Source organism: Poecilia latipinna, unplaced genomic scaffold, assembly GCF_001443285.1.
Source record: "Poecilia latipinna isolate Pla-1442-1.1 unplaced genomic scaffold, P_latipinna-1.0 Scaffold4269, whole genome shotgun sequence".
Taxonomy (NCBI): domain Eukaryota; kingdom Metazoa; phylum Chordata; class Actinopteri; order Cyprinodontiformes; family Poeciliidae; genus Poecilia; species Poecilia latipinna.
Genome location: NW_015116885.1, coordinates 4830 through 27103, shown reverse-complemented (window position 1 = coordinate 27103; position 22274 = coordinate 4830). Strand labels below are relative to the sequence as shown.

The following is a 22274-nucleotide window of genomic DNA, read 5'->3' as shown; positions in this document are numbered from 1 at the left end:
AAAAATTTTTTTAAAAAAAAAAAGGGGGGAAAAATTTCAAAGGTTAAAAATTTTTTTTTTTTCAAAAAAAAAATTTTTTTTTTTTTTTTTTTTTTTTTTTTTTTTTTTTTTTTTTTTTAGATATAACAGCTTAATATGTGATATTCCATCTGTGCCCGGAACCTGAGACGGGCCAATTCCATGGCAGAAAATCAGAAGAAGAAGAAGAAGAAGAGGAGGAAGAGGAGGGGTAGTTCTCAAGGTTCCCGCGTTGCTAAGCAGCAGCGTCTCCAAAACAACAGTCTGCACCAGCACACAAAAACAAAAGCCATGGTCGACAACCCAATCAGGAGTTTGAGCAGCGTCAGCGACACCAGAGATCAAATAAGTCCAGAAACGGAGGGTTGTGCTGAGGACGGTGTGACTGAACTCGTTCCGTCATCAGCGGCCCCGAAGGCCCCAGCATCAGCAGACGTCCGCGCCCCAAGGAGAGCACCGAAGAAGACGTGCGAGTTCAGAGATCTTCTCGTTCAGCTGCGGGGGAGCAGCAGCGTGATAATCAGAGAAACATCCTAACAACAACACGGTCAGAGGCGTCCGTCTTTATCGAAGCAGAGGGCCTCTGATTATTTTAACTCTTTTTGAAGAGTTGTTTGAATTCACTACTCTAATTCTGTTGGATTTGTTTTCCTTAAAGTATTGTTGCAGTTCCATAGACGTTCACGTTCATCTGTTTGTTTGTTTGTGTTTTTGCTAAAAATTAATTAAATTGAAATCCCCATGCAACTTAACTGTGAATAAATGTATTTAAACATTTTTACCAGTTTATCTTTTGCACCTGCACTACAGGTGTTGCACTCTGTAGTGCAACACCTGCCACATTTATTGCCGACGAAAAAAAAAAAAATCTTACTTGTTAAATTCAGCCTAAGATTACTTGCTGATGCAATAGATAATTCATTTTAAGACTTCACACATCTTTACAAGCTGTGACCTCAAAATTAGGTACACCACAAACAAGGTGTTGTTTCCCTTTTGTTCTTGCAAAGTTATCTGATAACAAAATTCAAGGAAATGCCAATCATAGAACAAAATGTTTATTGTGAATGCTTAAGAATAGCACAGTGAAGTATAGTTGGCTTTTGAAAGCATAAAGAGAAGTCTAAGACTAAATACATTAATACTAAAGCGTATACTTGTACTTTGGTATAGGCTGTTATTTTTTTTTTTTACTTATTTCTGTCACATAGTACTTAAAATATCTTCATCCACATACAACATAAGCCGATGCCATTGATTCATATCAGAATAAGATTCCTTCAGTTTCTTCCTTATGATGTTTTTTGTATCTACCTACGTCTGTAATGTTTAAGCAATTTCAACCATTTAAATATCAATATTTGCCCTTTTTTTTAGGACATGCAGGCTACAGCTTTTCTTATTTTAGAAAGTATCCTGACCATCACACTACCATGTTGATGTTTTTTGTTTGTTGTATTTTTTTTTTAAATAAATGCTATGTTAGTGTTACACCAGATGTAACATAAACCTCATCGTCTCAGTTCACAAGTAACTGCTCCTCAATTATACTATTTTCATAATACTATTAGATTCAACATATTGCATTACAACTGTATTATTGCAAAGAATGCAACAGTTGTAATTTTTACTAAGCTTTTTTGTTTTTTAATCAAACGGTAGTCTTGCTTCCAGCATTTCAGTCCACAAGGTGGCGCCACCTCCCAAATACTGATAAGTTTAATTATTTGTCTTACTAGCAAGTAATTCGTTGTGTTGAAAGAAAACTGCAATTATTTTTTGGAAACTTCTGGGTGTAGTCAAACCCAGCGATTTGCCCACTTCTGCAGTTGTTGTGATAGCCATAAAAAAATCAATAAGATGTTCCAAATAATAGAAATATCCTTTATTCTCCCACAATAGGGGGAATACACGTGTTTATCTCCAAATAGAATTTTTTCTGAAAAAAAGTAGTATGAAAAATGTATATTTTTCATTAATTTCATTAATTTGCATGTTTTCCCCAAACAGCCAAGCGGTGGTGTGTTTTGGGAGATTTTTCTGTGCTGATAGCAGAGAACATTGAGGAAGGGTGGGGGGAAAGTGAGAAGCAGATAAGAGGCCAGGGGGGAACGCTTGTGACAGTTTTCTTAAAGTTTGTTTTTGGAGTAGGCTCACTGTTTACTTATGGGTTAAGTGAATTGTTAGAGGATGGAGATTTCCAGTCAAAGCAGAGTCAGGAAATGTGTCTGCAGAGACACTTGAGTCTACATCAGACGCAGATGGGAGATAGGAATGCGGTCCTTTATTCAAATAAGCTGTTTAGACATGATGCGGCTTCGGACGTAACATTTAAAGGATGTTCTTTAAAATGCCTGAGTTTGAACATCTAAGAGATCCATCCTGACCACAGCATCACCGTCCACAATGACTGAAGATACTTGGATGATGCACAGAGCATTCAGAAAGTGTTCACGCTTTACTTTTCCCACATTTTGCTATGTTACAACCCTATCCCAAATGTTATTAAATTAATCTCTTTCCTCAAAATTGTACTCACTAATATCTCATTATGACAACAGAAAAACAGACAACCACGACAAATACACACTTGCATTCATATTCACAGCCTTTGCTTATTGATCATCCTTGAGATGTTTCTAAAAGATGGAGTGAACCTCCACCTTTTAGAAACATCAAATTCAGTTGATTGGATTTGATTTGTTAAAGTTCACACCTGTCCATATGAGGTACCATAGTTAACTGTGCAGGTCACAGGTCAAACACCAACCATGAAACCATAGGAATTGTTTCAAGACCTCTGAGACAGGATTGTCTTCAGACACAAATCTGGGGAAGGATCCAGAAACATTTCTGCTGCTTTGAAGGGTCCCAATGAGCTCAGCTGCCTCCGTCTTTGGTTGATGGAAGAAGTGTGGAACCATCAGGACTCTTCCTAGAGCTGGCCGTCTAAATTCAGCGACCGGAGAGGGAAGAGCATTAGTCAGAGAGGTGACCAAGAGCCCAATGGTCACTCTGTCAAAGCTCCAGCCTTCCTCTGTGGAGAGAGGAGAACCTTCCAGAAGGATAATCATCTCTGGAGCAATACACCAATCGGGTCTGGATGGTGAGAGGCCAGATGAAAGCCACTTTTTAATAAAACAAACATGGCTGCACATTGGGAGGCACCTGAAGGACTCTGACCAGGAGAAACGAAACAAAACAAAACGGTTCAATGTCCTCCAGGACAACGACCCAAAGCACAAGGCCAAGATTTCAAAGACTTCAGAACCACTCTGGGAATGTTCTGGAGGTGCCAAGCCAGCCCAGAGTCCAAACTTAATTAACTGAACATCTTTGGAGAGATCTGAAAATGCCGGCACAGAGGTCTCCATCCAACCTGAAGAAGAATGGACCAAACCGGTGGCATTATATTTAAAAACATGTTGAGACTGTAATTGATGTCAAAGCTGGATCAACAAAGTATTGAGCAACAGCTGTGAACACTTGCATAAATGTGATTACTTGGCGTTCTATTTTTAATAAATTAGCAAAAATCGTCATAATGAGGTTTTGGTGTGTAGAATTTTGAAGAAGGAGAATAACTTGATATCATTTGAAGGTGCGTGTGAATGCTTTTCGGATTGGACTGTATCTACCAAAACTTCATGGGAAAAGTGGCAAAGTGTGTTATACTTACAGATTTCAAATTAGATTAAATGCCCTTCAATTAGACTGTTTCTCCTTAAGTGAATCGGTTGGCACAGTCCGTCTTCATGAAGTCAGAGCTTAAAATCAGAGCGCTCCTTCACTTTTCTCTTGGAGAGGTGACAATCTGATGCCAGAGACACAGCCGTGATGCTTCACTGGCGAAGATCAGAGCAGGTCCTGCAGCCTGGTGTTTACCAGAACTGACCAGAGGAAGTCTGATAGCCATCTCACAGGATGTAACACTCTACTTTTTTCATCAGGGATCTCTCTATCTTTCTCCCTCTCATGCATGTGCATTTCTACATGCTTTCATGCATCGTGCAAGACAGTGACGCACGTATACGTTCACTGTCGGCTTGTCCTGATGTAACCCAGCAACACACACACGCACACACACACATTTTGTCTGCTTCTCAGCAGCGGTCTTTCCTATTGCCAATTGACCCTGAGGATTACAAGCCATAGGTCTCAGGGGCTAAAACAATTCAGACATGCACATGGCATCCTGTGATAGATCCAGTATTAACACCTGACACCTCGAAAACAGGAAAAAAGCCGGTAGACAGATGCACTGGGGTGTTTGGAGGTGGAGCATGAGCACGGCTATAAAAACCCTGAGAAGGAAGTCTTGGCTTCACTCTCATGAGAAGGGAGACCGCCTCCATCATGTCGTACTATGAGGTAAGCTTGGCTCAGCTGCACACCACAACTTTCAGAGAACTCTCACAAATCTGGGAATAAACCTTTCTTCATCTTCTATCGTGTGCCTTCAGCACGTCTACCTTGACTTCAACGACACAGGCTCTGGCTCTGGCTTCTGGGACGATGGAGAGAACCTGGAAGAGTCTTGCAATGTGGAGCACGGGATGACCGCCGAGCTTCATCGGGTCTTCTTACCCGTGGTCTACGCCATAATCTTCGTCTTGGGCATAACCGGAAACGGTCTGGTGGTCGTGGTGTTGGGCTGCCAGCGCAGGTGAGAGAGGACGGGAAAGCGGGAGCAGGTGCACTGAGAGATAAAATGAGTGCATTGATCAGATTGTTTCTATGCCTGCAGGTCAAAGTGCAGCCTGACAGACTGGTATCGACTCCATCTCTCTGCTGCCGACCTCCTCTTTGTTCTGGCACTTCCCTTCTGGGCAGTGGATGCAGCCTTGGATGACTGGCGTTTTGGAGGGGCCGCTTGCATCGGCGTGCACGTGATCTACACCGTCAACCTGTACGGCAGCGTGCTCATCCTGGCGTTCATCAGCCTGGACCGCTACTTGGCAGTGGTCCGAGCAACGGGCACAAACACCGGTGAGCTGAGGCAGCTGCTGGCACACAAGGCGGTTTATGTAGGTGAGTACCAAGCAGCAGATCAGCATTCTCCTTTACACCAAAACCAGAAGAGACATCTGAGGTCACCGTTGAAATGATAAAACAAGACAGAACGACAGACATTCATAAAAAATTTCTGACATTTGACTTGCTGGATGAAAAGTTTCATTGGGATGCCATTTGTAAAGCTAAACTGTATTTTTTTTTTTTTTTATTTTACTTTAACTAAATATTTACTTAGCACAATAAATATTAAATTTGGAGCAAAATTTTTAGTCTGAAAACTAAATATTTAGTTTGAAAGTTAAATTAATATTTTTAAATGTTTAAATATTTAATTTGTATGTAAATATTTAGTTAGCAAAATGAATATTTAATATGTAGCTAAATATCTATTTTGAGAAATACATGTTTTGCTCAGACTTACCATTTAGTTGGGAACTGAATGTCTAGCTTCCTAACTAAACATTTAATCTGAAAATATTAAATAGTAATTCACAAGCATATTTAATTTATGCTTGTGAATTAAATATTTTGGAACTATGACACTTAATAACTTAGGAAATGAATAATATAGTGGAAATATGACTTGAAAAAATAAACACATTTTTTGTCTGTATATAAACCAAATTATTGTTGTTATGTTAGGCCATAAGCCATTAAAAACCTTGGCAGAGACTGATGTAAACAGTTACATGATATGAGCATATATTCATATTTCACGCATGGCCTAGCGCTCACCATCTGTCAACTATCAGAGGGATTGAAAAAAACTCTAAACAAAACTAAGCTAATCAACATCCTCCTCCTACTTCCTGTCGTCTTCTTCGTCATTTTCACCAGTAATAACATCCGGCTGTTGACTAGGAAGCCAAGAAAGTGTTTCCATTGCAGTTTTACGAAATAGACCTATTTCAACGTGACTGGAAAAAAAAAAAAACAGCTCATCCTAGCACGATTTTTTAAAATTTTTATCGAAAACCGTGAGATTTCTCGAAAACGCTTTTTTCCATTAAGCAAATTAATTCTAGTCATTTCAATTTGCACACTTTTACGGTTAATGGAAACGCAGCTACTGGAGATGATGGTGCTATGATCCACAAACCCAAACGAGGTTCTGAAACCTCATTTTGTCCTCCTCTGCTCTACAGGTGCGTGGTTGCCTGCGACCCTGCTGGCCGTCCCAGATATGATATTTGCTCGGACTCAGGAAGGCGGAGAGGGCGCCACCGTGTGCCAGCGCTTCTACCCCGAAGAAAACGCCCCCGTCTGGGTGGCCGTCTTCCACCTTCAGCTGGTCCTGGTGGGCCTGGTGATCCCTGGTCTGGTCCTTCTTGTGTGCTACTGCGTCATCGTCTCCAGGCTGACCCGGCCAGGCCCGTTGGGGGGCCAGAGGCAGAAGCGGCGGGCGGTCAGGACCACGATCGCCTTGGTTCTCTGCTTCTTCATCTGCTGGCTCCCGTACGGAGCGGGGATCTCCGTGGACGCGCTGCTGCGTCTGGAGGTCCTGCCCCGCTGCTGCAGGCTGGAGGCGGCTCTGGGCGTGTGGTTGTCTGTGGCGGAGCCCATGGCGTTCGCACACTGCTGCCTAAACCCGCTGCTTTACGCGTTTCTGGGGGCCGGGTTCAAGAGCTCGGCCCGGAGGGCCCTGACTCTGAGTCGGGCCTCCAGTTTGAAGATTTTACCCTGGAGACGCAACGGGACTTCAATGACCCCCGAGACGGAATCCTCCAGTTTACATTCCAGCTAAGGTCTCTCCGAGCTGCGCTGCCTTCTGTACATATTATGTGATAATTGTAAGAAGGTTTAAAGAAATTATGAGAATAATGAGGTGCAGTCTGCTGGTCCATGACTTCTCCTCCTCTGTAGAGTTTCACTTGTAAATATTATTCATATATCTGTGTTTAGTGGCGCAAAAACAAAAAGGGCATGCACCATATTCCTTATGTAAAAATGATTTCTAGTCAGTATTTTCTGTATTTAACAGCTGTTGGTGCATGTGTAAATGATGTGATCTACTGCACATGCACTTTCTACACTTCAGAAAGTGCAAAGTTGCGCCCCTGCCTGTGTACATATTGTAACTTTGTACATGTTTGTAATAAAATATATAAAACCAAGTAATGAAAGTGTGTTTTTTTTTGTTTGTGCTTCCTGTTTGAAACTGATTGAATTCCCTGTTGTCCATTTGGTATCTCACAGCTAACGAATATTCTCATAATACCCATAAACATAGTTCCTGTCCTTCCAGAGTCTGGTACAGAGATGAGGAAACACATTTAAAATAAATACCAAAAAGTAGCAGGAAATGTGGAAATTAAAACTAAGCTTTATTTTCCTACCTGATCTCCCATTGATAGCTGCTCTTATCTCAAAGCTTCAAATCCCTAATTGCTCTTTGGAAATACTTGTGTTGTGCTTTGTGTAACCTGTGCTGTGAGGGAGAACTGGAGAATCACAGCCGAACATGCTAAGATGGATAAAAACGTGTTGCACTGATGATGTTTGATCTCATTGACCATCGTCCGTCCCTTTACGTTACTTGGTTAGCACTGAGCTGCATGGCATCTGGGTTCACTGATGCGGGGCAAAAGCAAGGCTTCGAGAAATGAAACCGTCCCGAGAGCGGGTGTGTGATAACCAGGTGTGTTTCAATCGCAGTGTGTGAAACCGAGCTCGGTTTGTTTTGATTATATAAACAGTTTGCCTGCTCTACGTGGGAAGAGGAGGAAAAACAAGCAGGTCAAAGAGGTTGGCCTTTTCCAACACCCCCAATGCACACACATCGAGAGGAGAGCTTCCCACATTTCTTACTTCCACTTGGAAGTGACAGAAACAGAAGCTGGAAGTTCCTGTTTCCTGATGAGACGAGGAGGAGGTGATGAAGAAGAGAGTGGTGTGAGAGAGGAAAGGAAAATAAACCACATCGTGCGGAGATGCTGAAGAGAGTCGGCCGTGGCAGCCGAGTCATGAATCACCGTCTACATCCAGGTCTGAAGTGGATCGTGTATCTACAGAGCCATATGTGGAAAACACACTTACCTGGTTTGTGGTTTGCCATCCTTTCCGACCCCCACCTTCTCCCATCTGTCATGGACACATTCACGAATGCATAGGCAGAAGCAAAAACACACACAATTCCCTTCTATTCATAGTGTATTCAAAACAGGAAAGACTTCCTGCTGCTCATTTTAGGAAAAACAAGCAGTTAAAACAATTAAAACGCCCCGAGGAGGTCTGCTCTCATCAACACAGAGAGTTGCTTCACTAAACACCAGTGACTCTGAAAGGTCTGAGGCAGCTTCGCAAATAATGCCTGTTATAGCAGAAAGTTGATCGTTTTAATTGGAGTTGGAGTTTTGCTGTTTAATTTGACTAAATCACCAGTCACCTTCTCGTTTAAAGAAAAATGTTAAAGAAAAGAAAACAAAGGGGCTACATAGTTTGAAAAAAATACAAAAAAACAAAAACAAAAAAAAATGATTAGTTAGTCAGTTTTGCTATCACCTATTAGCTTTGGTCAACAAGCATCTGGAATGGGTTTTAAACCTACAGCCTTATTCCAATTTATTTCATTGCTTCCTTACAAACTCTACACAATACTACATCATGACAAAGTAAACTTTTTTTATTATTTATTAAAATATGTTAAAATGACAAGAATAACTGGCCTAATCACCAACTTCCTACCAAAGAGAAACATTCACACAGTACGATGCTCCCATTTCCATGCTGTACACTAGGGACATCGCTAGCCAGGTGATGGGCCGGGTTTGTTTTCCTCCAGAAATAAGGCCATTAAGATCAAATTTTTACATTTTGGTCTGACAATCTTGTATGGTAAAATTCAAGTGGGTTGCTTGAAATGCCTGAATAGTGGAGAGTCTTCTGGAGAACTTCATAAAGGAGAACTGCAACTCTGATTTGGTAATGATTCAGTTCTTGGTCAACATCTTTCACCAAAGTCCTTCTTCTTTAATTATGCAGTTTAATTAGACAGCCAATTAATTTCTAATAATGAAAGCAAAGTTCTTTTCAGGGCTGTTGGCAAAGCCAACATTTTCTTGCACCCTTTCCCTGTTTTGTGGTTTCATACAAAGTATGAGCTGTAAGAACTTAGTGAATTTGTTTAACCTCGTGTTTAATTCATGCTTTAATCTACTGCTGCATTTTGCATTTACTTTAGGTTTGTGGTTTTATGAACACACTGTAAGATGTGTTTTTAAATCTATTCCCCCCCCCCCTCTTTTTTTTAAGTTCTCTACATAAGCAAGACTGCTGTAACTAAAACAAACAGTTTTTAATGAGTTCCAAGAAAAGAGCAAATGTTAGTGTATTGGATTATTTGACAAACTACATACAGTATTGTTCCATAAAATATTCAAATTACTTTGCTGTTATTACTTGGAAACTAAAGTTGTTTTTCTTTAATTAGCAGGTCAAAATAAGACCAAATGGCATGATCGGGTTTCTCCCTGAAACATTTCCCTCTTATAGGCTACCTTCTGTTTTTCTGCCTTTGCCTTCCTGCACCAGATTTGATGAACATTTTTAGCCACATACAAAAATTAAAGAAGAAACTATGCTACAAGGTGCAGAGGTTTTGAGAAAAGTCCTCACAACTGTCCTTTTTCAGGCAAGTAAACGTGCTAACATGCTAAGCTAGCAGCTTGGTAATACATAAACCTCAAACTGAATAAGAAAAAAAAAACACTGAAAAGTTGACAACAAAAAGCAATGGGATTTGGCATGTTTCATATTTACAGAGACAAAAATGAATGTAAGGAAGCTAGTACTTCTATTAGCATTGTGTTAGCATCCTGTTCTTTTATCTTATTCAGCAAAAGTAACCCTGCTGACATGTTGAAGTACCATAATACAACATAATGTATCACTGATAAGTTACACAGATCTATTTTCAAGTATTACAAATCTATCAAATTCTAACTAATGGACAAATTATTTCCTTTCAGAAATTAATACAGATCACTCTTTACACATATTTAGAATGAGGAACAAGTGTTTGTATATATTTATCGATCTTGAAATCATTTATCTCAAATAAAGTTAATTACACATAATCCAAAAATATGTTTAACAGAGGCTGAAAAACCACGACAGTACTCTCGTTTTGTATGGAGAAGAAGGAGTGAGTTTGATATAATGCTAAATTATAAATACATCCTGAAGAATTCCTAGTGGCGTAAAATTGAGGACCAGAAAGACAGTGAATCGGTTTGTCTGTTGTGAATGTTGAAACCCTTAACTTGACTAGGTTTGGTTTGAAATTTAGTGCAAAGAAGCACGTCACCAAAATAAAGACAATGTGTCACAGCCAGAACACAAACACACCAGGAAACAGCCTCCTTTAAACTTTTTTTCCCCACTTCTTGTTCATATCCTGCCTTTCGTGCAACAGTTTCTTCCCATTGTTTTATTTTTCACCTGCTTGATCTGGCCTGATGGCATCAAAAGTTTCATTTGTCTGCATGAGGAGGTTCAATGTCTGTACAAGTAGCCCGCTATTTAATCTGTGCCTGAGTCTTGCATGCTAAATGTTGCACTTTATCAGTATTTAGCACTAGATATAACTAGCTGTTGCTGGGTTTGGTCTATTTCACAATGCACGCAAAGAACTCTCCAAAATAATTGGTGATAAAACCATTTTTTAGTTTCTTGATTCTTCTCAGACATTGTAGCAACTATTGTGGCAGTGCTGTTGTGGGAGTGTTGGTGGGCTTTTGTGTTTTGCCTTACAGATGGTCGGGTTCCCTCATATTCATATGAGCTGAGCTTCCTGTCACTGAACAATTGTGGGAACACCAGAGGTCAAGACAAAAGAAGAAGTCAAAAAGGGGAGAGAGGCTGGGCTGCATCCAAATGGTCCACAATAACTTCCTGCCTTGTTCCTGGCAGGTCCGTACAATGTGACAGGTGAAACCAATAGCCTGGCAGGGGTCTCTGAGTTGACCTCAGCAGGTGTAGGCGTGAGAATTGTGTGAACACTAAAATAGAGATCAATGAGTTTCAGAGAAGAACTCATGTGGTGCTGGGACAGAAAGCTGCAGAGAGTGACCAGAGGCCAAATGGGATATTTTTTCTTGTCCCCAAAATCTGTGCAAGTATTCTTGTGCAGGGCACTGGTAGCTGCCTCTTTGGGATGCTGAAAAGAAACTTGACACAGGATTTCTTTTTCATCTTTCCATCCATTATCTATACCCACTTATCCTTGCATAGGGACTGTTACATATCACCTAAGGTCATTGGTTTTTGAGAAAGATTCGCCAGTCCTTCACAGAGCAACATCAGGACGTGCAGGACACATTCACCCCCAGGGACAATTTAGAGGGGCCAATTACACTACCATGCATATTTTTGGACAGTGGGAAGAAACCAGAATACCCAGAGAGACCCATGTGTGCACAGGAAGAAGCAAACTCAATGCACAAAGGCTCTGATAGGAATTTAAATCCAAAACCTTCTTGTCAACATTGTTGCAAAGCAATAATGTTAACATCTATACCAGTAAGAAACCAATTTGCTTTTTATTTGCAATTAATAATTAGTTCACCAATGGAGCTAGAAGAGCTCCAAATTTTCTTACTTTTTTTTTTTATCAACTAATTGTTCAAAAGCGCAGTTCCTTTCTTGCTGCCATAAGTTTTTAAAGAAGCCTGTAGTGAAAAATATGATAGTGAAACGAGTTCAGGTCAGGAGGTGTTTTATCTTAATGCAACTGACTATGCTGTGTGTGTGTGTGAGACACAGGCAGCTAACCATTATGTGGGAACCAAAACGTTGCTTTGTGGGTTGTATCGCATCAAATACTTATTTTACTAAAAACTAACTAAAGTAACTTTATAAAGTTTATAGGGATGTTATATTTCCAACTGTAGTGGCTGCCTTAATATCAAACAGTCAGGAATTAGCTTAAATATCATGTTACTCGTAACATGAGTGATCGACGCCACCAAGCGGCCGTTTGAGGGAATTGCAACAATATTTTTATGGTCCCTCAAAAACAGAATAGATTAAATTGTTTTGAATTTTTGTCGTTTATTTGCATAATAGTGCACATAAAAGAGCACAGTCATAAAACTCTACGTCGTTTATTCTAGCTATATAAATTCTGTTGTGGTATATAATAATTATTCAAATCTCCTAAGGTCCATAAGTCTGTTGTGCTATTGAAGTAGTTTGTCTGTGTTGAGCATCATGTCTAACTATTACAGTGAAACGGGGGGCACACCCACCCTGAACAGATTGATAGGAAAAAATATAATGTGGGGAAATTAATTTGTCAACTTGAAATTACAGGACAAGGTTTAAAGATCTTTTAGGCCAAAACATTTCGTACTTCACAAGAAACTCATGCATAGGGCTCTCCCACTGCAGCATGTCAGCCCCACATTTCTAACCAATCACACACAGTGCACATCACATGTGAAAAAACAATGCTATCCAGCTAATGCTTTTAGAAACAAGCAGTGAGAACTCCCTTAAGAGGGAAAACAGTTTTTGTCTTTTTATCAGTTCTGGGGAAACATCCATTTTCTCTAAAACGTTTGCATTGTGCCATAGTTTCTCAAACTATTGATGACTGTCTTCACTGTGCTACGGTACAATCCCTGCTGGTAGCTGCGTTTTTAAACTTTGCAACATTTCTGCAAACCGTGGCTTTAGCCGAAATGTGTTTATATTAAATCAGTTTCTGTATAACTAACAGCAGCTGTGCACCCAAGAAGCTGTCATGCCAAAATTGTAACTGAAAGGTATTTCAATTAAAATACATTTCAAAAGCTAAAAGCAATAGCTTGAAATGAGATCATTACTCTTTTTTTTAAGATGTGACATATTATTCATTTCAAATGTGTCTTAATGTTTTCAGATGGTTTTGTATTACCACCCATATTAGGTGAAAAAACATTTTAATAATTACAAAAGTTGCTATTATTGTGTGTGTGTTTGTAATGTTCAAAATTCCTGATTACAAAGCAGTACATGTAGCTTTAATTTTATCTTCAGGGTCAGCAAAGTCTACTTTAAACAGTCTGAATTTAAGAAACACAGTTATTCACAGTAAATAGCATCACAATAGCTTTACTTTTGATCATTTAATGTTAATCCATACATTTACATTTTAATGGAAAATTAAAATAAATGGATGGATTTCCGTGTATTGTTTTTATATTAATATTCCTCAAAGGCACTGGAAGCTAATTGTTAGTTTGGTCCTGAGCCATTCTGAAACCTGTTATGTTAAATAAATATAATAAAACTTTAACAGTCGTTTTCTTACGGAGCCCTCCAGGGGACATGGGGATTTTTTTTTTCTTTTGCGTTCCCTCGCAAAACTTTTGCGTTCCCTCGCAAAAGGTTTTGCGTTCCCTTGCAATAATCTACTGATCAGTTCATGTGGCATAATTGATACTGTAAGCCTTTTTTACTGTGGCCGCCGTACTTTCTGCTTTAATACAAGCTTATAAGGTTTTTCCATGGACTATTGAGTTATTATCGCGGGGTAATAAGTCATCTGATTGTGTCTCTATTGTGTTCATAGTCTGAATGGTTTAAAGTGCTGCTTTCTGTGCCGTTCCATCTGAGCCTTAACAGACTAAACAAGCAGTAAATAAATCGATTTTCAATCAGTTTTTTTGCACCAACTCGTTAATAATAATAAACACATTTTCACTGAGGCTCTATAAGAGCAATATGAATGAAATAAGAAATTATTGATATGACAGGAGCAGCGGCTTTGACACCTGGTGGTGGGGGTGTCGATGTGGGCGTGACTGTCATGAAGTATGAATGGGAAGGTGACGCTGCTGGCTCTGTGTGTATGAGGAAGCGGGTGAGCTGGGTGGTCAGTCCTCGCAAAGTTTGGAGCATAATAAAAATTAAATAAATCGATAATTGTGACAGAACAAAGAAGAGGTTTGGAGTTGATTGATACACGGACAGATGAGATTCCCCGAGTTAATCCAGTGCGGCCGTCTACCACCATTAGTTTGCTGTGTTTTATAATAATAAAACGTGTTTATTATTAACGCTTTGGTGCAAAAAACTAATTGAAAATCGATTTATTTACTGGATGTTTATGTCTGTTAAGGCTCAGATGGAACGGCACAGAAAGCAGCCCTTTAAACCATTCAGACACGAACACAATGGAGACACAGTCAGATGACTGATTACCCCGCGAAAAGAAAAAAAAATCCCCATGTCCCCTGGGGGGCTCCGTACCGTAGGAAACACACCGCACCGCGGTGAAAGAAAAAAAAAAACGCAGAGGAACAACCCGTCATTTGACGTTTCATCCTCTGTTTGGCTACAAACCGGAAAAATATCTACACGGCAGCTCCGATTGGCCGAGAGTGGCGCGCCAAACGTCACGTGGCCTAACTTTTCGCGCGAAACAGTCCTCTGTTGTCAGCGGGGGAGCAAGCTGAAGAAACGGAAGAAGAGACGAACTGTCCGCTGCAGAAACCTTCTTCTTAAAGTATTTTGCCTACAGTTTTGAAGGTGTTGCATCATGGACGTTGCCACAGCAACCGCGGAGAATGCCGGGACGACCGTGAAGGACGAGCTGGCTGAAAAATGCCAGAAGTTATTCCAGGCCTTCTTAGAGGAGTAAGTAGAGGAGAAGATGAGCAGTAGGTGCTGCATTGTGTGTGGGCCTCTCGCTTGATCGTAACAACACGTGGTGTTCGTATTTGCGACGACGGAGGCCTGCACGGCTGTACTGATGCGAGTTTTATGTTCTGAGCAGGTTTCAGACCGGGGATGGGGAGGTGAAGTATGTGCGGGAGGCCGAGGAGCTGATCAGGCCCGAGAGGAACACCCTGCTGGTGAGCTTCCTAGACCTGGAGGGCTTCAACCAGGAGCTGGCCACCACCATCCAGGAGGAGTACTACAGGTAAAGCCTACATTCATTCACAAGCTACTGGATTTGTAACACAACCAATACGGAAGTTGACGGAGCTGGGGGCTGGAATCACCAACCCATCTGGAGCAGCCGCATCCATCATCACAACTCCAGACTGATCAAGGTCTTTAATCGTTTCCAGGGTTTATCCCTTCCTCTGCCGGGCTGTTCGCAACTTTGCCCGGGATCATGGGAATGTTCCTCTCAACAAAGAGTTCTACGTCGCTATTGAGGATCTGCCCACCAGACACAAGTGAGACACTGTCCAGTCCTGAATCAGCTGGTTTTGAGGTGAAAGCCATTGATTTACTGTCTGTAACGTAGGATCCGTGAGCTGTCCTCCATGCGTATTGGCACCCTGGTGAAGATCAGCGGTCAGGTGGTGAGGACGCACCCGGTCCACCCTGAGCTGGTAAGAGGGCTCGTGTCACTTTGAGGTTTTTGGCATTTTGTCCACGAACCTAAACGCATTTTCTGCTTCCTGTGTGTGTATTTTTTTTTTTGCAGGTGAGCGGCACCTTCCTGTGCATGGACTGCCAGGCGGTGATCAAGGACGTCCCTCAGCAGTTCAAATACTCCCCGCCGACCATCTGCAGGAACCCCGTCTGCAACAACCGCTCCCGCTTCCACCTTGACACGCACAAATCCAAGTTCATCGACTTCCAGAAGGTAGCGTGAAGGAGGTTTCGCGTTCCCAAACCATTCCCGGCCCGCAGGCATCTGACACGTTCTCGCTCGTGCAGGTGCGGATCCAGGAGACGCAGGCGGAGCTGCCTCGAGGCTCCATCCCGCGCTCGCTGGAGATCATCCTGAGGGCGGAGGCCGTGGAGACGGCTCAGGCCGGAGATCGCTGCGACTTCACGGGGACCCTCATCGTCGTGCCGGACGTCTCCCAGCTCAGCACTCCTGGTACGGGTTAAAACCCCAGGCGCTGAAGCACTTCTAATGTCACCTTGTGGACTTTACTGACCGTTTTTGTGGGTTTCATCTATTTAGGCCTGCGAGCGGAGACCAGCACTCGTGTTCCTGGACGCCCTCAGGGGTTGGAGTCGGAGGGGCTGAGAGGACTGAAGGCCCTGGGAGTGAGAGAGTTGTCATACAGACTGGCCTTCCTGGCCTGTAACGTGGCCCCGACTAACCCACGAGTAAGAAACACACACCAACATCCTCACTAGCAATGTTTTGGTGTCTGGTGTAACTTCTCCAGAGTGTCAGCGCTTTCTTCAAAAAATAATTTTCAGTCTTAGATTTAAATATCTGAGATACAAAATATAATAATAGAGTTCATTATAAATAAAATCTATTATTTTTATGTATCTAAAATGAAGGGCATAAGATTAATAAAAAAACAAGTTGGCCTTTAATACGTTAATCACAGGTCTTAAATGTTATCATAAAATGCTCAATCTTGTATATGTGTTTATTTTCCTTTCTCTTTCACGGGACTTTTTGTCTGGCAAAAGTTTGTCTTGCTTAGACTTCTTCAGGCTACCGGTATCTAGCTGTTAGCACATCCATGCTAGCTAGCTAGCTTTTTTCTTTTTTTGGGGTCTTAAATTTCATTCAAGGTGACACTCAAGGTCTTACAAAGTCTTAAAATCGACTTGCTGAAACCTGCGGACACCCCGTTCACCTCTTCCTGTTTCAGTTTGGAGGGAAGGAGCTGCGTGACGAGGAGCAAACGGCCGAAAGCATCAAGAGTCAGATGACGGAGAAGGAGTGGGAGAAAGTGTTTGAGATGAGCCAGGACAAGAACCTGTACCACAACCTGTGCACCAGCCTCTTCCCCACCATCCACGGTCAGACCTCCAGCCTCCACTGGCCATTTTTTTTTTTTCTTCCTTCCTCCAGGCTTCTGACCTTTCAGCTGACTGCTTATGGTTGATGTTTAAGGGAACGACGAGGTGAAGCGCGGCATCCTGCTCATGCTGTTCGGAGGCGTTCCCAAGACGACCATGGAGGGAACCTCGCTCAGGGGAGACGTCAACGTCTGCATCGTCGGAGACCCGAGTACCGCCAAGAGCCAGTTCCTCAAGTATGGAGCATGCTTGGGGGAAAAAAAAACATCGACTCGCCTTTATTCAGACTTTAACCGTCTTATGTATGTGTTTGTGTGTTCGCTCAGGCACGTGGAGGAGTTCAGTCCCAGAGCCGTGTACACCAGCGGCAAGGCCAGCAGCGCCGCGGGTCTGACTGCCGCGGTGGTCCGCGACGAGGAGTCCCACGAGTTTGTGATCGAGGCCGGAGCTCTGATGCTGGCCGACAACGTGAGGGCTCAGGAGTTGGTACGCATCTCATTGCGCTTCGGCAGGACGTTCTGTACTGAAACGGGCCGTGTTTGCTCTCAGGGCGTGTGCTGCATCGACGAGTTCGACAAGATGGACCTGAAGGACCAGGTGGCCATCCACGAAGCCATGGAGCAGCAGACCATCAGCATCACCAAGGCTGGAGTCAAGGTGACAAACGCCTCAGACGGTTTCACATTTTCTCTCAGTAGGCAGCGAATCAGTTACGATAAATTGAAATTGGATTGGTTTCCACCCTAATAAATATTTTTTTGAAGGGTACTTTTGTTTGTAATTTATCGTATTTGTGGTTTTGGTTGCAAGTGTTTTTTTGTTTTTTCATTTTTAGTTATTGATTTTGACCATGTTTTATTTTGCATATCTATAAATATCTTCCAGTTCCATTTTTTTTGTTCATTGAGAAGGTATCCTTCCATTGTTGTGCCATTATCAATACATTACTTGAAAATGGTCTCAAAACAATAATATTATTATTTATCGCAATCCAGCTAACAATTAATTGACAGTTATTTCAATAATCATTTCTTCACAATTAATTTGATTAATCGCCTCAACCCTCATGAGGATTGTTAAGGAAGAAAATTCTAAAATAGGTTAACTTTGGAAAAAGTTTGGCTCTCTCTTCCTCTGGATCCCAGGTCCTCTCGGCGGGCCACGTGTAGCCACAAGGAAAACAACAATGTGTGTTGACGTCACAGAATTACAGAGTTTAATCCAATATAAGACGATGCATAAACTTACACCAGAAACTGCAGAACAACGGAGACATACATTCATTTACCTGACATAAATGGAAAAGAAAGAAAGAAAGAAAAGCAAAGACGTGCAAAGACATCTTTGGAGAGTTGCAAGAGCAAATCTAATGTGTTACTTCTGTGTAGAAAGTTTTATCTTCTTTTCTTTAATTTATTCAAATAAGGTGTATCTTTGCTCATCCAATCCAGGAGCTATCTCTGACCCCTTATCTGAAGCCTAAAACCCCTGCAGTGTTTACGGCCTTTCACAAATGAGTGCAAAAAGCCAGAACCTCCCCTGTACTGCTCTCCACACAGACAAAAGGCAGTTCAAACAATCCTAGCAAACCATCCGCTGCAGCCACAGGCAAAACAAAGGTCAACAGGCCAGAATAAGTCACTGATTTAAAACCACAATTTAGGCCATTTGAATCAAGACATGTTAAGTTTTAAAACTAGCTTATTTCAAATTTATTTTCTCAACAGGATCTATGATGGACTCCCAAAGATTCAGATTAAGTGCTAAAAAACACACCGGTTATTTTCCTTCCATTTTCAAGTTTGTATTTTTAGTTTATCACCTAAAATACTTTAACTTTGCGGCTGGAATGTTAAAAGTATCCCAAAACATAGACGTAGAGTCGAGGAGTCAGAAGATGAGACGCATTCCTGGGTCCATGTGGTGTTGAATTATATCTGGGTCCGATTGGCTGGAAGCGGTTTCAGACTCGTCCTCTTCCCGCCGCAGGCCACCCTGAACGCCCGCACCTCCATCCTGGCCGCCGCCAACCCGGTCAGCGGGCGCTACGACCGCAGCAAGAGCCTGAAGCAGAACATCAACCTGACGGCCCCCATCATGAGCCGCTTCGACCTCTTCTTCATCCTGGTGGACGAATGCAACGAGGTGCGCCCTCTGCTTTTCCTGTCGCTCATGTTCTGCTGTTTGTTTTTCAAGCTGCGGCGTTCATCCCGTCTCTCTTGCATCCTGTTAATTTTGTAGGAGAAGAAGAAAAGTCGTCTGATGTAATCGACTTTTTTGTATTCCCAGGTCACGGATTATGCCATCGCCAGACGCATAGTGGACCTGCACTCCCGCGTGGAGGAGTCTGTGGACAGGCTCTACTCTCTGGACGAGATCCGCAGATACCTGCTGTTCGCCCGGCAGTTCAAGCCCAAGGTGGGCGGAGCCTAACTCCTTCCGTCATCGTTTACTTCTTGGCCAATCGTAGAAACTATACAAACTCCATGTATCACGATGTCGAGTGTCTGGTGTAACAGTCTAGCAGAAGCATTCAGACCCCTGCTGCTTGGGTCGATATGAGGGAGAAGTCACACTGCTAAATCTCATATTACGTTGGGTTTGCTTCAGGCTTGGGTCTGTTGTTAAAGTCAGTCTAAGCTCTACTAAACATGCTCGTCGTCTCTGTGCCGCGTTCCAACGCAGATCTCCAGCGAATCGGAGGAGTTCATCGTGGAGCAGTACAAGCGTCTCCGTCAGCGCGACGGCTCCGGCAGCGTCTCCAAGTCCGCCTGGAGGATAACGGTGCGGCAGCTGGAGAGCATGATCCGCCTCTCGGAGGCCATGGCGCGCATGCACTGCTGCGACGAGGTAACGCTGCAGACTGACTCAAGATCTGTTCCCCCTTTTTTTTTTTTTTTTTTCGCGCATTGTCTAATTTGCGTGAGCTCTGTGGTTGGCTCTGTCTCTTCGTGCAACCAGGTGCAGCCTAAACACGTGAAGGAAGCTTTCCGTCTTCTGAACAAGTCCATCATCAGGGTGGAGACGCCCGACATCAACCTGGAGCAGGAGGAAGAAACGGAGGAAGAGTCCCAGCAGGAGGACGGTACGGTCAATCGTTCAGTGTATCCGTGGTGGGTACGCGATGCCCCCAACCTGCTGGTTGATTGAACAATTAGATTTGGTATTTTGTGCTTTTTATGTCGGTTCAAAGCCTATAAGCAGGGATTTTTAATGCAGAAATATTTAGCCACACTGCAAAAAGGTCTTTGCTAAACAAGTGCAGACTATTGACAAGTTTAGTGGAAGAAAAAAGTGTGGCGTTAAAAAAACCCCCCAAAACAATTAAAAGTATTGAGCTCATTTTAATTTATCGTGTGACTAAGTGCTGGATTACAGTAACACGTTTCCCTCTGTAGGCAACAACATCCCAAACGGAGTGAATGGAGTGAACGGCCACGTGGACGGCGTCAACGGCCACGTGAACGGAGACGTCAACGGACACGCGGACCTCGGCGCTCAGCCCAAGCCGTCTCTCCGTCTGTCTTTCGCCGAGTACAAGCGCATCTCCAACCTGCTGGTGCTGCATCTGCGCAGAGCAGAGGACGGTGAGGAGAACTCTCACATTTAGAATGATTTATTCTACCACACACACACACATTGCTCATCTCTGTATCTCTGCCATCTTTTAATTCATAATGTAGCTGAAGAAGAGGAGGAGCTGAAGAAGACTGCGGTGGTTAACTGGTATCTGAAGGAGATCGAGTCGGAGATCGACTCCGAGGAAGAACTCATCAACAGGAAGGGGCTGATAGAGAAGGTCATTCACCGGCTGGTCCACTACGTGAGTCAACTTCTTACTATTTTTAACATTTTGTTAAATCCTGTTGTCTTGACGCTGAATTCTGGATGAATTTTATTTATTTTTAATTTTTCCCGTTAGGACCACATCCTGATTGAGTTGTCTCAGGTGGGGTTGAAGGGTTCAGAGTCCGAGAGCTCAGAAGGAGACGGCGTCCTGGTCGTCAACCCCAACTACATCCTGGAGGATTGAACGACGTCAGACGTGTTTTGCTGACGTTGGTCGGAGGGTTCCAGATGTTTGAGTTTATCTCTGCTGTACAAAGATTGCTTTTTGACTCGTAACAAAGTGAGGTGTTGTAAATAAACGCTGCCCGTTGAGCTTTTCTGAACTTTGTATGAACTGTATGATATACAAATACCAACACTTAAAACTTGTTTTCAAGCTGTATTATTATGACATGAAGAGTGAGGAATGTTGGTTTAATTGATAAAATTTTCTTAAACTGATCCGTGTTGGTGAAGATGCATTTCAATTATCACTTGAGAGCTTATTTGTAATCGTTTTGTGTTACTGCGTCAGTGCAGCGTAGCTTGGATTCTCCAGACTCTGTTGTGGGTTTAGGTGAGATCAGTTCACTGGCAACAGGAAACACTAGTTTCATTATGTTCTGGTTGAACTCATTACTGTCACAACATGACAAGGCCTGACATTGCAATCTAGTTGTGCTGTCTTTAATTTATTGTTTTATCCGTATGTGCACTTTGGTGTAGTTGATAGCTGTTTATAAAGTGCTTTATAAATACATCGACTTCACGATATCCACTGAAAATTTAATTATTTACAAAAAGAACATACAAACAAGCCATATTCTAACAAAAGTTTTTTTTATTAAATGGATATGTACAGCACATCTTAATCATGAGAATTCTCTACTTTGTTCCAAATCTGAAAAAAACCACAAACACATAAACACAGGGTGTGCTTTCAGTTCCCGAAAAGTTTCAAATGTCCGCTTATTGCACCAGAGTCTAAAGACTTCAGTCCCACGTTTGACGTTCAAACATTATGAGAAAAAACAGGCGAAGAAACACAAAGGGAAAAGGCCAATAAAATAAAATAAAATACAAACCTGGACCAACATCTTGGAACAAAGACAGGCCAAAAAAAGGAGTTGCTCCTCAAACGCTTTCATCACAAAAAACCCAAAGGCGGCCTCTAAAAAGCCTGATAAAATCCATGATTTAGAAAGGAAAAATCTTTAAAACAGACTAAAGATTTTATTATGACTGCGTGACGTTTGATGTGCACCAGAGGGACAAAGCAGGAACTAACACGGCGTTACAGAAAAATCCCTTGGGGGAACGTTCACGCCTCGCACACTCGGTTACTGACGCGGTAATTGATGCGGCTCCACTGAACCCATACTTCCGAGACATTGTCCGGGTCAATTCCAAAACCTGATCAGCAGAGTGGGTTCTTCTCTCCTGATCCACTCAAATGTCAAAAAAACAAAAACAGCAATAAAAGTGAAATTAAAACCTCTAGGGAAACGGATACTGTGTTCAGAAATGCTTCCCGTAAGAAGAATAAAATCCTTATGGAGCATTTCCACAAGAAATGTTAAAATGTAAAGGAAAAAAATATCTAAAAGTCAACAATGCATGAACTGATCCATTTCAACAGGTTTTTGTTTGCAGCTGAGTAAAGCCAGATTAATAGTGAAACAATATTTTTGGTTTTG

General features: G+C 42.2%; 2 protein-coding genes across 2 annotated transcripts; both read left to right on the top strand.

Moving 5' to 3' along the window:
• The first annotated feature begins 1992 nt into the window (after window positions 1-1992).
• LOC106942431 (C-X-C chemokine receptor type 4-like) lies at window positions 1993-7148 on the top strand. Its single transcript, XM_015025701.1, has 4 exons — window positions 1993-4389; window positions 4482-4684; window positions 4766-5049; window positions 6180-7148. The coding sequence occupies exons 1-4, from the start codon at window positions 4351-4353 to the stop codon at window positions 6776-6778; spliced, it is 1125 nt and encodes a 374-aa protein (XP_014881187.1). The 5' UTR covers window positions 1993-4350; the 3' UTR covers window positions 6779-7148.
• A 7253-nt stretch (window positions 7149-14401) lies between these two features.
• On the top strand, window positions 14402-22117 carry LOC106942433 (zygotic DNA replication licensing factor mcm6-B-like). Its single transcript, XM_015025702.1, has 18 exons — window positions 14402-14655; window positions 14795-14941; window positions 15093-15203; window positions 15275-15362; window positions 15458-15619; window positions 15694-15859; window positions 15947-16095; window positions 16599-16749; window positions 16844-16985; window positions 17076-17217; window positions 17299-17406; window positions 18739-18894; window positions 19039-19167; window positions 19435-19599; window positions 19711-19834; window positions 20148-20336; window positions 20433-20572; window positions 20672-22117. Exons 1-18 carry the CDS (start codon window positions 14558-14560, stop codon window positions 20780-20782), a joined length of 2478 nt encoding a protein of 825 aa, XP_014881188.1. The 5' UTR covers window positions 14402-14557; the 3' UTR covers window positions 20783-22117.
• Window positions 22118-22274: the final 157 nt, after the last annotated feature.

What these genes read in the sequence shown, in the direction of transcription:
- LOC106942433 (XM_015025702.1), top strand. Translation starts at nt 14,558, where the DNA reads ATGGACGTTGCCACAGCAACCGCGGAGAATGCCGGGACGACCGTGAAG. An exon ending in AGTTCATCGACTTCCAGAAG is followed by an intron (nt 15,620 to 15,693) that starts GTAGCGTGAAGG and finishes TCGCTCGTGCAG; the next exon opens with GTGCGGATCCAGGAGACGCA. An exon ending in CTCTGATGCTGGCCGACAAC is followed by an intron (nt 17,218 to 17,298) that starts GTGAGGGCTCAG and finishes GTTTGCTCTCAG; the next exon opens with GGCGTGTGCTGCATCGACGA.
- LOC106942431 (XM_015025701.1), top strand. Translation starts at nt 4,351, where the DNA reads ATGAGAAGGGAGACCGCCTCCATCATGTCGTACTATGAG. An exon ending in CCATCATGTCGTACTATGAG is followed by an intron (nt 4,390 to 4,481) that starts GTAAGCTTGGCT and finishes GTGTGCCTTCAG; the next exon opens with CACGTCTACCTTGACTTCAA. An exon ending in GTGTTGGGCTGCCAGCGCAG is followed by an intron (nt 4,685 to 4,765) that starts GTGAGAGAGGAC and finishes CTATGCCTGCAG; the next exon opens with GTCAAAGTGCAGCCTGACAG.